This window comes from Nilaparvata lugens, chromosome 7 (genome assembly GCF_014356525.2).
Source record: "Nilaparvata lugens isolate BPH chromosome 7, ASM1435652v1, whole genome shotgun sequence".
Lineage (NCBI taxonomy): Eukaryota > Metazoa > Arthropoda > Insecta > Hemiptera > Delphacidae > Nilaparvata > Nilaparvata lugens.
In genome coordinates, this window is record NC_052510.1 from 6,056,525 (window position 1) to 6,074,984 (window position 18,460).

Here is an 18,460-nt window from a genome sequence, read left to right on the forward strand (position 1 = left end):
ACAGGCATTCGTCCAAAACTGCGAAAAACCTTCATTTAGAATACACAGTCTAGAGGTTATGTAGCCTAGCTATTGTTTTAGGAATATGAACAATTTGGATGAAAATTACCTGAATATGGAAAAAATTCTCAATCTGAGATTCAGGTTTGAAGTTCACAAAATTGTAGCCTGACTGCAGATTCAAGATCGACAGTAAAATTGTCATCAGCCACTCGACTCTATTCTACAAATTCAAAATCCATTCCAAGTGCTCCTGAAAATAATGAGAATGTATTAGACTTCTGTCAGCAGAATTACATATTGTACGAGTAAGGAAAATAATCAGATAGAGCTAATTACATGCAAAATCATGGAGTGTCAATTAGGTCTATTATCATCATTACAGCGAGATAAGTTAGTTGGACAGGGGATAAAATACTATTTTTTTTTTAATTCAGTTTTATGATTTATCTTTTTTTGAGAAGTTTCTACTTTTTAATTGAATACATCGTGTCTTGAGCTCAAGAATCAAGAATTTTATTTGCCGAAAAACTTTACAAAAAGCAATAAGTATCGTCAAACAAAGAAACTATTTATAATAAAATAATCATAATACAACATCTGCCTTAAGTTACATATAGTTGAAACAGTTTACATTTAAATATCATAAAATTTACAAGTTCATTATACTTATAGTCTAGTTGAAATATCCTATGTCATTGTGTATCAGTACCATACCATCAAGATTGCAATCATTTATCATCAACCCATATCAGATACCTCGCATTGCAAAAACTCTTCCGTTGAGTCGAACGTTTTTGCTTTCAGCCAGTTACCTAATACTCTACTGAATTTTTTCGATGGTAACTTTTTCACACTGCTTGGTAATTTATTGTAGAGAAGAATCTGTTGATAACTATGGCTTTTAACTCATTTGAGCAGTCGAACCCTAGGTCTCACAACGTGCTCCTTTTGTCGTGTATTGTAAGAGCTCAATATTAGAGGTCGTAGTGTGATTAGAGATCATAGGTTGTGATTAAAAATGAGGGACATCCCTTCAACTACTAATAAAATAATGACTAGAATATTTAATCATACTGCCAGCTTATATTGTGAATCCCTTGAATTATTATCACACTTTTTCTATGATAAAACACATTTACCTCAGGAGGCCTTGAGAAACTAGGTCCTTGATGGTCACGATATATCCATGATAAGAAACGTCCATTCCAAACAAATAATAGGTACGAGCCTGAAAAGAAAAGCAGATGGTTTGAAATTTTACCAAACAAGAAAAAAATGTATAATACAATTTTTTCACCATTTATTTGTCTCAGATAGAGCTAATACGATAATCATAAATGTTCACTCATATACATTTAACATAATAGACAAATTCATACAAATAGTGCAAGAGCAATATTGAAGAGATTTTGTCAAAATTCAATATCAATATTTGAGTAGAGTACAATCTCTGGAAAATATCCTGAATAATTGACCAAACGCAGTGAGGTCTATGTTCTAACGCGGATTTTCTTTCGTCTGTCTGTATGTATGAAATGCATTTACAGCCAAACGCGTTGATAGAATTCTATCAAGATTTGGCAGGAATATTAATTTTTTAACTGCGCGTCAATATTTACACAAGGTCTTTTGAAATTTTTCATTTCAAGTATAATAATTAAAGGAAAAGGAATTTCCTCCATACTCCGATATCACTAAATATTGTCATCTACTCTGAAGAAAGGATTAATCAGACTATAGAATCATTCATAATCAATCAGCTGACAAGTGGATTATTTATTGCATGCATTACACAGATGTCTGGAGAAGCCAGTGAATAGGTGACACTAGATACATGTGGATGAGAAAACTGCGTGAGACCTACTGTTCACAGAGCTACTAGTTATCAAGTCATTTCATTTGTCTCAGATAGAGCTAATAATAAAAGTTATCATTGATATTTCATCTGTTAAGATCATCATCACGGACAAATTCAGGCAGTATTCTATTAAAATATTTTTGATTAGAAAACTTCCGAAAAATTATTTGAAATTCATTCAATTATACAAACTGAGAACTCATTCGTTCATTTAATAATTGATGTAACTCATTTGTCTCATATAGAGCTAATAATGATATCATAACTATTTCATTAGTTTGGTTATAATCATTGACAAATAAAAAAGGCTAAATTGCTCAATCGATAGAATTCACAAACTTAATTGTGTTCACGATAAGTTGATGTGAGTTTCCAATTACATCAACTTTAACATAATTAAATCCACTTGATAGTCTCAGATAGAGCTAATATGCATATCATAAAAATAATTCATGAGTGAAACTATCATCATGGACTTATCAAGATACAATTAAAATTTTAATTGTTCATTAAATTTTTAATTATACTTAGATGTAAACATATACGAGATATTCTACCATCATGCTCCTTCGCTTAATTGATGAATACATTTCATTACTTTTGCTTGTGTAATGAGAAGACGTAACATACACTGGGTCGATTGGATAAAAACTAGAATCTAGTGACTAGCAACTAGTCATTGGTTTTAGCTATACAAATAAGATTATACAGCTGAATTGAATCCTAGGATTTCTTTCAAAATTACTTAGAACTAGCAATTTCTACTTCTTTTCAATGTTTTGCTAATTATATTCAATTGACTGGCAAAAAAAGAATCGAACCGAATACCGAAGAAATGATAGATTACTTGAGTTGTAAGTTCTAACTAACTTAGATGGCTCGGGAATGAATTAAAAACCTTTCTTAATTAAACCATTATCGGAGGTGTTGAACTGAACCCCGGTCCCGAGAGCGTTACCCTCGACGATGTGTGGAAAAAGCACGAAAACCATTTTTTAATAAAATTTGTCTCAGATAGAGCTAATAAGGATATCATTGATATTTCATCGCATAAATTATCATCACTGACAAATATTACGAAATACAAATAATGATAGTGTTATTGAAGAGAATAATTTCAATCTTATACTGCGCTATGAATTAATAAAACAATATTGAAACTTGTAGTACCCTTTATTATTTAAAATATTACAACGACTAGTTTCGACCATAACTTAGGTCATTTTCAAGTTGTGAAAATGAAGTATAATATAAGAAATAAACTAACAAAATGGAAACAGTAAAAGAAATTTATCAGCCTGTATAAGGACATACCATTGAACACTCTTCAAGGTTTCATTCACTTCTTTCAAGATTAATCAATTACTTGAAAGATAAATTTTTGGTCGAAATCAATAAAATGAATATTACAATAATTGAATGATCAAGTAATTGAGTTAGCAGAACTGAAAGAATCGATAAAAATCAGGCCTACACGGAAATAGGGCCTTAAACAGTAATTAAAATAGGCTAAAATATCAACAATTATAATTTTTACCTTCCATAATTGTCCATTTTCTTTTGTTGAATAAAGTAGGATACGGATTTTCGGATTTTCAAGTCCCGAATTGAGGTCTAATTGATTCAAACAATACATGAAAAAGAAAAAAAACACATATTATAGAAATGTGAAAAAACAATGTATATTATTTATTTATCCACGAATAAATAAATATTGACTACAGACATTGATTCAATATTATTACAGTTTTATTACGATTGAAAGGTTTTGTAACTGCAATCACAGTTTAAAAATATTATAGTACAATTGAATTCAATTAAAATTATTTTGTTGCAATCAGAAGCACTGTACAGTCTGCTAAAAAATAATATAAAAAAAATAAGTTTTAATGAAATTTACTACAGTACTAACTTACATGACCTTATGCAACTATACCAAGTTGCTTTACCAGAAAAATGGAAGACTATTGATAGTTAAAGCTACTTTAGAAATTTATGAATTACTAGCAGACCATATTAGTGCTTTTGTTTCATTCTCATGCCAACTGTCATTAAGACAATCATCAAATGCACTACGATTTCATCATTTTGCAACATAATAAAACATATAAAAAAGAGATATGCGGTGATTTGAGATGAATTATTTATTTTAGTGAGGTCCTCGTTATAGTGAGTACTTGATTAACATTGATGTTGCTATCCTTGTCTGTCATTAGACAAAGCAGATAGCGCTATCCTTTTCTAGCTCTGCAACGTTGTCAGATTGTTTTTGAACCATGTAGGAATATAATTAATCAATAAAATATTTGATCTCAATAACTATGAAAATTTAATAAATGGAATCACTGAGAAATTATATTATTTTCTTGAAGAATAAAATATAATTGACTACCATTAACAAGAATAAAAAGTTAATATTACATAAGATATACCGGAATCTATAGAGCCATCAAGCTATCTACTAATTGATTAGTTTCAATCCATGACCGGCGGTCACAGTTACCGGATGGATTTGATTTGATTTTGAAACTTCTCTAGGCCTGTTACAGAGCTCGACCGACCGTCAGTGCGTATGCACCATCCTGACCATACATCAGTTTTTCTGACTCACAAAATGGATGCCTTTACAGATTGTTTAATTGCAGCTTATTATCTTCGTAAACGAAAGATTAAAAGACGTAGATATCAAGTTCACCCGATGGTCGCCCAAAGAGCATTTCAAAGGGAATTTAGTACCATTATATACATCATTGCTTGGGGATGAAGATATATTTTTTAACAACCTCAGAATGTCCATCAGAAATTTTGATGAGTTATTTCGAGCTTGTATCACCATTGGGAATACTTGCAGTCACTTTAAGCTACGGATCAAATTATTATTATTTTGTCTTGTGAAACTGTATATATTATGAGCATAGCTCCAACAGTGTATGACACGTCAATTAAATAATATTAATCTACATCTAGATCATGGTATTGTAATCATTCTAAATTCAAAATTTCTAGCTAATATATATTCTTGGACAGAACTTTGAACTTTAAATTTCCTCAGTAAGAACATAACCTATTTTTTCGGACATTTTATTATTTAACAAAATTTGGGAACAGAATAGTTTTGGGCTATGCCTGTTGTTCTATCCCGATCATATTCATATGTTTTGTAATTATATCAACGAATAAATAAATATTGACTACAGACATTGATTCAATATTATTACAGTTTTATTACGATTGAAAGGTTTTATAACTGCAATCACAGTTTAAAAATATTATAGTACAATTGAATTCAATTAAAATTATTTTGTTGCAATCAGAAGCACTGTACAGTCTGCTAAAAAATAATATAAAAAAAAATAAGTTTAATGAAATTTACTACAGTACTAACTTACATGACCTTATGCAACTATACCATGTTGCTTTACCAGAAAAATGGAAGACTATTGATAGTTAAAGCTACTTTAGAAATTAATGAATTACTAGCAGACCATATTAGTGCTTTTGTTTCATTCTCATGCCAACTGTCATTAAGACAATCATCAAATGCACTACGATTTCATCATTTTGCAACATAATAAAACATATAAAAAAGAGATATGCGGTGATTTGAGATGAATTATTTATTTTAGTGAGGTCCACGTTATAGTGAGTACTTGATTAACATTGATGTTGCTATCCTTGTCTGTCATTAGACAAAGCAGATAGCGCTATCCTTTTCTAGCTCTGCAACGTTGTCAGATTGTTTTTGAACCATGTAGGAATATAATTAATCAATAAGATATTTGATCTCAATAACTATGAAAATTTAATAAATGGAATCACTGAGAAATTATATTATTTTCTTGAAGAATAAAATATGATTGACTACAGTACCATTAACAAGAATAAAAAGTTAATATTACATAAGATATACCGGAATCTATAGAGCCATCAAGCTATCTACTAATTGATTAGTTTCAATTCATGACCGGCGGTCACAGTTACCGGATGGATTTGATTTGATTTTGAAACCTCTCTAGGCCTGTTACAGAGCTCGACCGACCGCCAGTGCGTATGCACCATCCTGACCATACATCAGTTTTTCTGACTCTGACTCACAAAATGGATGCCTTTACAGATTGTTTAATTGCAGCTTATTATCTTCGTAAACGAAAGATTAAAAGACGTAGATATCAAGTTCACCCGATGGTCGCCCAAAGAGCATTTCAAAGGGAATTTAGTACCATTATATACATCATTGCTTGGGGATGAAGATATATTTTTTAACAACCTCAGAATGTCCATCAGAAATTTTGATGAGTTATTTCGAGCTTGTATCACCATTGGGAATACTTGCAGTCACTTTAAGCTACGGATCAAATTATTATTATTTTGTCTTGTGAAACTGTATATATTATGAGCATAGCTCCAACAGTGTATGACACGTCAATTAAATAATATTAATCTACATCTAGTTTTCCCAGTTTTTATTTTCCTAGTTTTCTCCATCTAAATGTAGATAACATTATTAACATATTATTTTTTACATAAAAAAATTAGAAATGATTGAAAAAATGTATAGAAAAGCTCTGAATTCAAATATGACACTATTAATTGAATTCATGCATTACGCTATTCAATTCAAATAAATGTAGATAATATTAATAATATAAGATTTTTCCAATAAAAAATTTAGAAATGATTGAAGAAATGTATAGAAAAGCTCTGAATTCGAATATGACACTATTAATTGAATTCGTTCATTATTCTATTCAATATCAGCTGATTGTCGGCAGAGGTGTCAGCACATTGGTTATGTTGCGATCGAGCTACTGATCAGAACAGCTCTGAAAGCTTCTATTTGTTTCAATAGCGCGTCAGTCGACCGATGGAACGGATGCGCACGAGCTCGACCGATGGTCTTCGTACGCAGTGTAAAACGCATGGTCCTGACCGTGCGTATGCGTGCCGTCAGTCCTGCTCTGTACGGATACATGGAATATCTATGGAAAAGACAAGCGCGACTGACGTACACACTGACGGTCGGTCAAGCTCTGTAACCGGCCTTATTGTCTCATAAATTTACATGACATGAAAAATTTACAAAAAAATATTATCCTTCAGAAAAAATAAAGCTCAAAGGTATATTACCTATTTCGTCAGGAGGTAAGAAACATTAAAACAGTAAAACTGAGATGGCCTTAGTTCGTAGATAGTACGTTTTGCACGGATCTGCGGCTCAACTATTACTTTTAGTCTCACTACATCTGGTTTGAACGGAGCCATCTCAAAATTGTTCCAAAAAGTCGTCTAACTCGTCTTCTCTTATGCCGCAGCCACAAGTTGGCCCAGTAAGCTGGCCCAGCCTGGTAAAGGTGCAATTCCTTACGAAGGCCAATGAAGGCCAGCGCTGGCAAACCACCCATCCACACACTGGCGCTGGTCGACATTGGCCTTCATTGGGCCAACATGTAGATGCGGCATTAGAGAGTAGAGGGGGAAGTTGATTAGTTTCTTTAGGAGCCTATGGAAACCCGATCTCCATCTCACGAACGCACTGTGGTTGTCGGTTGAAAAACCAGAAGGCAATGGCAACGTAGAGAATCGGCAACGCTGTAGTCCTACCTTCTCCACTAACGAGAACCTGAATATAGTATCTTATTTAATCAATATCTTTGTTAGTAATTGTTACTTTTCAAGTAGACGTAGACAATTATTGCTTTTAGTAAGTTGCAATTGCATAAAAATACACGTTTCCTTCAGAATGTTCAATCATATTATATAAAATTTTCTTATAAACAATGTCATAGAAATTAATTCTTCACGTTGAATGTTACAATCTAGAGAGAGGAGGTAAGATTCTATGTTCAAGTGAATAATTCAACGAGTAAAACGTCTCATATTATAGCACAACACTTGTTAGGTCAACCTCTATCCAAATCCCGAATATAAACCAAATCTTGGAAGTTTCCATTTTTTATTTTTCACAAATATGAACACCAACCGACTGACAGATATTTTACAAGAATGAAAGTAACTTTAACGGTTGAGCCTCCTGCACACAGGAACAATAGCCTCCTGCACACAGGAACAATAGTAGCATCCACTAGATCTGACAATTAGTGGCGTCCACTACATCTGACAATTAGTGGCGTCCAATACATCTGACAATTAGTGGCGTCCACTAGATCTGACAATTAGTGGCGTCCACTACATCTGACAATTAGTGGCGTCCACTACATCTGACAATTAATGGCGTCCACTATATCTGACAATTAGTGGCGTCCACTACATCTGACAATTAGTGGCGTCCACTACATCTGACAATTGGTGGAGGGAAGCCAGCGAGCCAACATAAAGCCTGGTCCAGACGCTCAAGTTAAGCTTCAGTCTTTTGCTCAAGCAAAAGTCGGAGCATGTAAGTCGTTGCGTCTGGACGGTAAAACGGATGGGTCTTCAAGCTTAAGTCGCCAAACTTAAAATGTATCGGCCGCGAATCTTTTTCCATCAAACCGTCCGTCTTTTGCCTATCCACCAAAACCTAAATCGTGTAAAAATGGAGATAGATAAATTGTGATTTCAGATTCGGATTCAGCGCCCTCAAATTAATAAAATGCCTCGCGAATACTTGAAAATAAGCAAGTTTTTTTTATTGATTGTATAACCCTTTTTTCTTTCTTGATTCTCATGATACACTCAGAATTTGATGTTGATATTATGATTTACTATCATGATTTATAATAAGATGTACTATATTGTTGGTTGATAGGAATACTATCTACAAAATTTCAATCCATTTACAATCACTGTGTCTCAAGATATGACATGTAAACAAAGCCATTTAGCGATTAACAGTAATATTTTTGTCATTATGTTGTTAAATATACTATTCTCCAGTTGAATCAGCGAAAAAGTACGATATAATTATTATTCATCTACCGGATATATGTCAACCGTATACAATTCAGACTCAATGAACCATATCAAGCCCAATTTCCATCAGTAATTGACAGAAGTCAAACACCATTGTCAAGGCGATGACAGGCCAGAGAGTATAGAATGTATTACATTCTATCCTCACTGTGACAGGCACCATGACATTATGAAAATCATTTCACTCAATACCCTTGTATTGTATAAGTACAATACCCTTGGCTTGTTGCCAATGTTTAATTATATGACATACGCAGGACATACAGTAGCTAGCCTACTTCACTTGGTTTCTATTGCAGATTGCAATATTCATTGACTTCTCGATGAGTGAGTGGTATATAGTGGTATATGAGTGAGTATACTGAGCAGTCAGGTGTCAACTCTACCTTTCTTCCTATTTATACACACAAAACAAGAGTGGACAATAGTACTAGCTCTTCCATAGTTGATGACGAACTGAGCTTGTGTGCACAAACATAGGAAAACGGACGACATAAGACGGATGCTTGTGGACGCAATTTTACATCCGTCTCTTGCTTGAACCAAACGATCCGTCTTTTGCTTGAGCAAAAGACTGATGGTGAACTTGAGCGTCTGGACCGGGCTTAAGAATTTCAACTTACCATACCAACGCTTAGCTCTTCATCTTGAACATTTGGGGCACCAATTTGAGTGTTGTGGCGACTATGAGGTTGGTTTTACAAATACTGCCTGCACGAATCTCCTGGGGACATCAATGTCTTCTTTTTTGTTTACTGTTCGCCTGTACACATACGAATTTGTCTTCACCTCGAATCCACAATCGGTGGCCAACTTTGTTAAGTACTCGGTTGAGAAGAAATAGCTCCTGAAACAAAAATAGATAATACCGGTATTGTGAATTTCATATGATTTGAATTGCAAAGCTAATGAGAATTGTAACTTGATAATAAATTGCATTTATACACACGCATTTGTGTATACTGATTTTATCTGTATGTTAAATTTTATTTGCACTCGATTGACGAATCTGCAAACCTACAAGTACGATTGACGACTATCAAAGCATACAATAATAAGTTATAGAGTAAGAGATGGAAATTTGTTATTGAAATTTATTTAAATGCTAATGAATTAATAATCATTATTAAACGAAAATTCGAATTAAATGATGCAAATCACCCCGAAGACTTCTGCTACTACAAATATTGAAACAGAATAAACAGGTAATTTTTGAATAGTAGTGCTCATCGAATTTCGATTTAGCTGTTTACCCTGTTGTCAATATTTTCAGGAGTCTTCGGAGAGATTTGCAGAATTTAATTTTCGTTTAATGATAATTAATATAGAGTCCAGAAAATATTAATAAGCCTATTCGAACTTATTGAAAAAATTATATGTTAATTCATCACCGCAAGTTACTTGAAAAAAAATGTTTTCTTGTTGTAAACATAAGAATAAATTGGTTGACCTCCTTGTAGATCTAAAAGACTGTTCTGGCCAATATAGACAGTAAAAATATAGGTAATATAGAATAGTAAAATCAAATTGTAATAATATGAGCATTATTTTTCGTGTTATAGTTTTATCGTTTTAACGCGTTCAGTGCCAGCGTCCTATTAATAGGACCGCGGAAAGTTGTGCATAAAGTGGCAGCGTCCTCTTAGTAGGACCGCTCTTCTTCTACTCCGTCTTGTATTCTTTATCGACCAATCAGGTCGATTTTGTACTCAAAATATTGGGAAAGTACTGTTCAATAATGGACACATCGATTCTCTTTGGTATATCGGTTCTAATATCGATATATCAATACTAATGTTGCGATTTTTTTGGTTATGTTGCAATGTGAAGATGCAATTCCTTAGAGGCGTTCTAGCAGCGCTATAAGCAGGAAGCTCTTGACGCAGTCAAGCCTGCTTATAGCTTTGAGCAGGCTTGACTGCGTCAAGAGCTTCCTGCTTATAGCGCTGCTAGAACGCCTCTAAGGAATTGACCTCAAGTCAGTACATGTTAGCTTATAAAAGTTTAATTAGACGTATTTTCTATCAGGTTTGAACAAATGAATTGTTGTGAATGCAGTAAAGCTGGTGTACAAGCTGGTGGCAAAAGGATAAAGAGCTACTTCAGAATGTGAGAAGCGATAAGCTTGTTTTTGATTCAGAGGGCTCTCGAAAATCGAGAATTGCAATACAATAATGCCAATCAAAGAAAATATCGGTTGTTGTATATATGATACAGTAGACCTAAGTATAAATTTTGTCTGTAACATACCTTGTACAATCCTGACGCATGTAGAAGTTATCAGCAATTTTATGACCGGGTTTGAATCTCAACTGCGCCATATCGTACAGGCCATAATCCCTGAATATAATCTTGCCTCCAGGACGAATAACAGTGGACAGATTCTTCAAAACAAGCGCATGCTTATCAGGATGTATGGCCGATAAAACAAATATCAAACTGACAATGTGCACCGATGCTTCTGGCACATTCAAGGTTAGGTCATCTCCAGTTATGTCAGCCTGGAACGCTTTCACCTTATCCTCAGAGTATTGATCATGGCTTTTCACAAAGTCAACAGCACGAGGTGACAGATCACAAGCATACACAAACAAATTCAATCCGTCCTCGAGTAGAGGATACATCAAGTTACCAACACCACATCCCACTTCAAATAGAACAGTTTTTTCACTACTTTCACACTCAGCTAATTCTACAAACTCCCTAGTGGTCCAGTGGCGGTCTTTGAAAAATCTGGTCTCATTGCGTTTATAAAACAAGTCCCAGTGCTTCCTTGATTCACGTTCAATTTTGTCGGCCATAAACTGTGACACCATCCGTGAGTTTTGTTTTTCCAATTGTGTCAGATCCTTGTCGCTCAGCTGAGTTTTAATATTGCTACAAGTGTCTAAGCTGAAGTCTGACTTCATATTGTTGAACGATGGTTTTGCTTCCTAAAATAAAAATGAATAAATTAGCAATTCGTGGATACCAATAGAAAAGGAGTATATTTATATGGATGGATGAATATTATTAGTCCTTTACGGGAAGAATTATTGCAAAATCTATCTGGTTACAGAAGCATGTAATTAATAGCCACGTTTGTAGAAGTCTTAAATTGATGAGCCAGGAGTGAAGTTTATACGAACTTGCCCAATGATCACTAAGGAGATTGGATGCACATATTTACCTTCAATTAGTTACGTGTATAGCTGTGTATACAAAAGCGTCAGGAGGTGTTTATATGTCTGTCTCTTTCCAGATTTTGCTTATCTGGCACTTGGTCATGCAAGGTCTATCTATAATGCACTTGCACATACATGCATCCACTCTCAAATGTGATTATTTCCTTGCGCATACATGCTTCCAACCTCAAGTGTGAATGTGATCATACCCTAAACCGTAGACCATAATCAAGCGTATTTAGATTTGGCAGAGTATAAAACTCTCAGATTGGTTTATTGTATGGTACACGTGAGATAAACTGATGTAAGAAATACGAATGTCACTTTGTGACAAACCACCTGTAAAACTAATAATATACTGATAGTTTTTAAGTTCTCGTTGTAAATCGTACCTCTTTATTATTATTATACAAATAAAGCAGACTATATTGCTAGAATGTGTGAAACAAAATTACATAGCCAAGCCAAATATAGGCTTACTAAGTGCATTGAAAGAGATTCTAATCATATTAATTTATACTTACGGTACTCATGGCTTTTTGAATGGATGTTATTACAGGTTTGATTTATTTTTGAAAATGCGAAATTCCTCACTAATATACCACTTAGAACTGGACAATGAGAAATATTTAAAAATAGAATGAACAAAACCTCACGTTCATTTCATTGTAAACGTAACCTAAAAGTGAAATCTTGGAAAAGGAAATGGAATGTGCGCACATGCCTCTATAATCGAGTAGATTGGATGCCCTAGATTTCTGAGAAGTTTCAAAAATTATATGATTTCAAGATTATGTTATCATAGAAAAAAGTATTATCTTCTGATAAAAAAGTGATAAATAATGAATAAGATTATTTTATTTGGAAAAGAACAAATAATATATCTATATGATGACCACAACCAGTCTCCCAGTCAGGACAAAATACTTTCAGAGTTTTGTAACGTATTTGGGTTTTGGAACGTAGAAATTGCTCGAATGAATACTATACATCACGAGTTTTTCGATAAATGTATTAATGAGTGAATGATCAATATTTTTGCATAAACAATATTTTCAAGTAAAATTTACTAACAGCTGAATATCAATATTAGTTGAACGATTATCAATATTTTACCTACACTTTGATTTTATTCAACAAATATGTTGTGGTTATAATCCACACATTAATTGAGGAAATACTATTAATTGTGGATTATAATAGATTATTAGTGTGGATTATAATTATAAAGTGTTTACCTACAATTACAAATATTTTTTTATAATGCACTTCCAATGTTATGCTGTTACATCCTGAAGAAGGATGATCGAGTGAGTGATCTTTTTGGCAACATCTCAATCTGTATAAGCTCATAGCACACAGGAGACGCGCCGCGCCGCTCAGCCGTGGAATTATTCCGCTGCCGGAAATCTTGGGAGAATACGGAGTGGAATTTTTCCTCTATGGCTGCGCGGCGCGCGCTAGGAGTGGAACGTTCCTCTGAACGCCGCCACCTTTCGGGTGCATACAGAATGAAGGCAGTTGTGGTCTGGCGGCGCGGCGCGCTCCTGGTGTGCAATGAGCAAAAACGGCGTCTCCGGTGTGCGACTGACGTACGGTGCGTTTCCTGTGTGCTATATATGAGCTTTAAAATGGTACAAAGAATGAATGTTGAAGATTTAAAAGTTGATTGGCGAATAAAGAATTCGAAGGTTTTTCAAAGATCAATCGCAAACAAATCTACGAACGACTCGAGCCTCAACTCAAAATTGAGAACTCGATTCGCTCGTTTACTTGATTCGAATAAATACTGTAATTCCAATATCAAATCATTCAATCAAAAATGAATTTCATTGTCAAAAAGTTGGTACTTAGAATACCGTACTTCCAATATCATATACAATCATAACTGAATTTGATTGTCAAAACGATACTATAAAAAATGCTGGATGTAAAACATATAACCAGTAGAAAATATCGAATTCTATTGATCAGTATTCAATTAAAGAAGTACGGTATTTTATAGTATGTACCGGTACACTTCAAGTCAAATAGAAATATTACAGTAGTGAGTGATATACAAAACTCTGTTTCCAGAATTAATTCATAATGGAAAATTAAACACTTATAACGTTTTAAGAGACTACATATTCATATCTCTATTATATGGTAGTCGACAATTTGTGAATTAAATGAAGATGACTAAATTGGAATAAGCTGACATTAGAAATAGCAAATTATAAAAGTACGGTATGCAAAAACAACTAATCAATGATTCATTCATATTATAAGAGCCTCATCATTATGCTAAATCATTATACCAGCAGTATTAGAAATATAATAAATATAAGTACCTATAAATCATTATACCGGTACCGTATTACTGTAAATTTCTATGTTTCGATGATAAACAGATTTTCCTGTTATTGTAGGTACTGTTTTTTGGATGAATACAATCTTTTTCATTTTTTTTTCATAAAAATGAAAGACAAAGATCAAACTTTATACTGTAGGCTATACGATTTGTAAATCACAATATTTCTGTTAAATTTGAAAGGAATATTGCAGCTCTAATAATAGGATAGGTACTAATAATGAATTATGATATTAAAAGATATATTGAATTAGTAGTAATATTGTAATTATTTGAATACTACCTTGTATCATCAAGAAGTTGAAGTCATAAGGCCCACTGACGGCTTTAATGATATATTTAGGTGAAGTATGAACCTTTCCGCAAGGGATTCCCCACCAACAAAAGACATACGTAGGTATTTACTTACTTAATCACAAAGAAGACTGCAGCTGAAGTTCATTTCTTTGGGGTGTCTCTATGCTATTTCAGAAGAACTATGAAAGAGCATAGGTTCTGCATGTGGGATTTTAGTGTTTCTTTTCTTTTTGTTTGCTCCCATAGTTCCTCTATTACTGGTTTTTCTCACTTTTGATCTACATCATCTGTTAACTATGTTTTTTCATTTATTTTGATTTTGTATTGTTAGCTTGTAATATTTATATTATGTGATATTCAAATCTAGTTGAACGAGCTTCAGCGAGTTCCTATTTTTAGACTCAAGTAGTCGTTGTCAGTCTGTAGGTTTGCTTGTTCTACACTAACTTTTGAACAATTTGATTCATCAGTTTCAAATTTTGAACACATACTCTTCGAACCTTTTTACAGGTCAAGTTTGTTGGACAACGAAATTGACTCTCTCCTTCGTTCTTTTTCAGAATATAAGAATAACATTGAAAGTGCATACAAAAAGCATTTGTTGTGATTTATCATAAAGCTGGAATCAATTGCATGCTATTCCTTTTCCAAAGAAATTTTGACAGTAGGTTTAATTGGGAATCCTATTCGAATTGAATTGGAAAAACAAATAAACTGTATTTTTCGGTACAATAGCTTCAAAATTTATTTTTTAAATGTAAAAGTTTGTAAAAACAGAATTTCAAGAGAAAATGAATGGTGAATACCGCACATCATAGGTCTTTATCAACCATTTTCAAAGATATTCACATTTAAATCTACTAAAAAGTCATACAAAAATGGAATAAATGATACATTGAAAAATACTACAGATTGTTTTTTTTGTTCAAAATATTAAATAATTATGTGAGTAGAAGTTACTGTTAGTGTTTACTAACTCTTGAAAAAATAAAATTATATACTTTGTATTTTCAATGTAGTTTATCATTCATTTCATTTTGTATGAATTATTACTGTCTTCAAAATAGAAGATCATTGAAACGTTTTGAGATATCGATGTGCGGGTTTATATCGCCATTAACTTTCTCTTGAGATTCTGTATCGAAATTATGTATCACATGATCACCATCCAATTTGAAAAAAGGAAGTTGGATTCAAAATGAAGCAGGTTTCCAAATGAAGTTGAATTTTTATGACGGACCCAAGATATCGGATAAAATTTTTAAAGGGAGAGAAAAGTAGTTTTTTTTTTCAATTCAAATAGGTTTCCCCATGAAACCTACTGTCAATTTATCCTTGTAAAAGAAATATTTAGCTGTTTCCATAATTCTCACCAACTCTATATAATTACACGTTGCAGATTTCAAAGATCAATTCAACAGTTCATGAGCGAGTTCTCCTACCCAGCGGGTCACTAGTTTATACTTTTTTCGCTTGTATCTGTTTTTATACAGTAAGTTATTTTTCTTGTTAAATTGGTGTTGTACCGTTGAAAGATGAATAAATAAATAAATTTTAATTTATTATGAAAATTTGAGCAGGTATTTCAACAATTTCTACCTCTACTTCTACACAATACGGTACTTAAATCAACAATTTGTGATTTGAATCATGTCAAAATAAACAATAAATACAAATATTTATACGCATGTAACAATCAATAAAAATAAATTGGAAAAACTAGTCGGAAACAAAGAAAAGTTCCAATACTATTATCGGATGACAAAACTTATTGGTATATGTGAAAGGAAAAGTACTTCACCTTAGATATAATTATAATTATAATATTTATAGATCCTTGGTGGAAATCACTAGTATAAAGTATTGTTATGAATAATGTGCCAATAGAAATGAAATATTGAGTAGGTGCCTGTTGATTACTTCAATATTGAACATGAAAATGGCTGCTTGAGGGCAGATAACACTGCATTAGCCACATCTGATGGGTTCAGAGTCTCCACACTACTAGAAAAATCAAATTTTTCCATCACCTAAAACCAAATGAAAAGCAAACAAAAATGAACAAAATAATAAACTGAAAGAAAAGAATTGTAAAAAAAACAGAAAGCACCGAAATATAACTTTTGCATACCAGATAATGTGTATGCTATAGAATTGAACAAAAAATGAGAAATTAAGTCGAAATTCAGGTGACACCATCTAACGGCGTTTTAAGCACAAGGTTAAGCACTGTGTCTAGACAAATTAAATCAACACTGGTTTATTAAACAAGACTGTTGAACAATTTTGGGATGTTATAATTGCCTAACCACTTGATTGAAAGATGTTTCATTGATTAAAACGATTGAAACTTGAGGTTTTTCACTGAGAATGTTTATGAGGTTTTGGTAAAAGTCGCATTATTTTATAACTGATTCCAACAAAGAAAGCAGTGTTTTGAGCTAAAGCTGGGGTCAGTCTCGTATCAGATTAAATATATTTCAGTAGAACAGACTTTTCAACGGAAAACAATTCAAAAATGTTTACTGTGACCATAAGTTCATGAGCCTCTTCAGATTTTGGGTACCGGTAATACATGATGACTAATGAATTGTATTGAAAGCTACTTCAAGTTGTTCAACTTACATACTTAGCACAGATTGGCAAGCTTTCAGTGAATTCATCAAATTTAACCACTGATTAATAAAGTCATTAGTCATCAGCTTTATTAGCTCATTGGTTTTGTTAGATGACATTACTTAATCACGGTTAGATTTAATAAACGTATTTTAGCCAGGAGAAAGTTTATTTATGAAGATAACATGAAGCTATGCAAAATATATTTGAAATTATTAATTGTTTTACAACGCAATATTTTGATTTGCTCTTACATGGGGTTATACCTAATTTTTATTTTCGTGGTTTTTTCAGTAACACTTTAAATACTACAGAACCTCCTATATACTACCAATATAGGTAGGCCTATATAGGAAGTCCTGAATACTATCAAGTAGCACTCTACTACCATACAGAGAGCTCAACAAAAATCAAGTTTATAAATACAAATTTTTTTCAACTGTCAAACAACTTCAATAAGCTGTTCCGCGTCGATGTCAAACGAGAACACCGATAGTTGAGGACTCTTCTGAAAGCACAGAAGCGACAGTGGAGAACTCAGACAGTTGAGGACAGCGACAGTCCAGGTTAAGGGTTCTGGAATGTCGCCTGCGACAGTTGAAGACTCTTTAATTTTTTGCACAGCCCCGACAGTTGCGGACTGCGACCGTCGAGGATGAAAATCAGTCCTCAAATGTCGCAGTCCTCGACTGCCGCGTCTCCGCTGTTGTCAGCTGGTATAGCTGCATTCAGCAATTTAATGCAAACTGTCAGCATTGGTTATAAATGAAAACATGAGTGCTTCTTGCCATTCAAGTGAATGTGACTAGAGAGGTGTCCCCAATAAGCACGTTTGAATACTTGACTCTGTAACTGAGATTGGATATTATTCATTTCAACTTACAACTTTGCCAGCATCTGATGTGATATTGACAATGCGGCCACTTTTCCTCTCAGCCATGCCTCCAACAACAGCTGCCAGACAATTGAGCGATCCCTTGCCATTCACATCTTCCATCTTGCACCACTTGGCAACGTCGCCGTTCTTCATCACCTGATAATACATGCAGTTGCCATTGTCCACTAGAATTTCCACTGGACCCCACAACCTTTCAATAATCCCGACTGCATTTTTCACCTGAAGAAAAATTAAATAAATAAAATAAAATCCTTATGATTTTACTCATTTACTTTCTATCATTTTGTGATTGTTAGGCCCATACGCTTAATAGAAGTTAAAACACATTTCTAATCTAATGTTTAAACTGACCGTCAATTGAA

The 18,460-nt window shown here is 33.4% G+C and overlaps 2 protein-coding genes across 2 annotated transcripts in view; both read right to left on the reverse strand.

Annotated features, from left to right (window-relative positions):
* LOC111048992 (tRNA N(3)-methylcytidine methyltransferase METTL6) overlaps window positions 1-12,641 on the reverse strand; it is a 55,317-nt gene extending 42,676 nt beyond the window's left edge. The window contains exons 1-6 of the mRNA XM_039433544.1: window positions 12,459-12,641; window positions 11,021-11,703; window positions 9,394-9,617; window positions 3,399-3,475; window positions 1,143-1,231; window positions 110-253 (exon numbers count right to left, since the gene is read on the reverse strand). Coding sequence (XP_039289478.1) covers window positions 9,455-9,617; window positions 11,021-11,703; window positions 12,459-12,467 — 855 coding nt within the window. The 5' untranslated portion in view covers window positions 12,468-12,641 and the 3' untranslated portion in view covers window positions 110-253; window positions 1,143-1,231; window positions 3,399-3,475; window positions 9,394-9,454. The remainder of the gene's footprint in view (window positions 1-109; window positions 254-1,142; window positions 1,232-3,398; window positions 3,476-9,393; window positions 9,618-11,020; window positions 11,704-12,458) is intronic.
* Window positions 12,642-16,161: 3,520 nt separating this feature from the next.
* On the reverse strand, window positions 16,162-18,322 carry LOC120352535 (uncharacterized oxidoreductase SSP0419-like). The gene is made up of 2 exons (XM_039433552.1): window positions 18,084-18,322; window positions 16,162-16,614 (listed from the first exon to the last, which is right to left on the reverse strand). Exons 1-2 carry the CDS (start codon window positions 18,243-18,245, stop codon window positions 16,501-16,503), a joined length of 276 nt encoding a protein of 91 aa, XP_039289486.1. The 5' UTR covers window positions 18,246-18,322; the 3' UTR covers window positions 16,162-16,500.
* Between the last annotated feature and the right edge of the window lie 138 nt (window positions 18,323-18,460).

Bases quoted from the DNA above. Each gene is read 5' to 3' on its own strand.
- LOC120352535 (XM_039433552.1), bottom strand. From the start codon at position 18,245: ATGTATTATCAGGTGATGAAGAACGGCGACGTTGCCAAGTGGTGCAAG. The intron at 16,615-18,083 runs GTAAGTTGAAAT...ATTTGGTTTTAG, and splicing joins CATCAGATGCTGGCAAAGTT to GTGATGGAAAAATTTGATTT.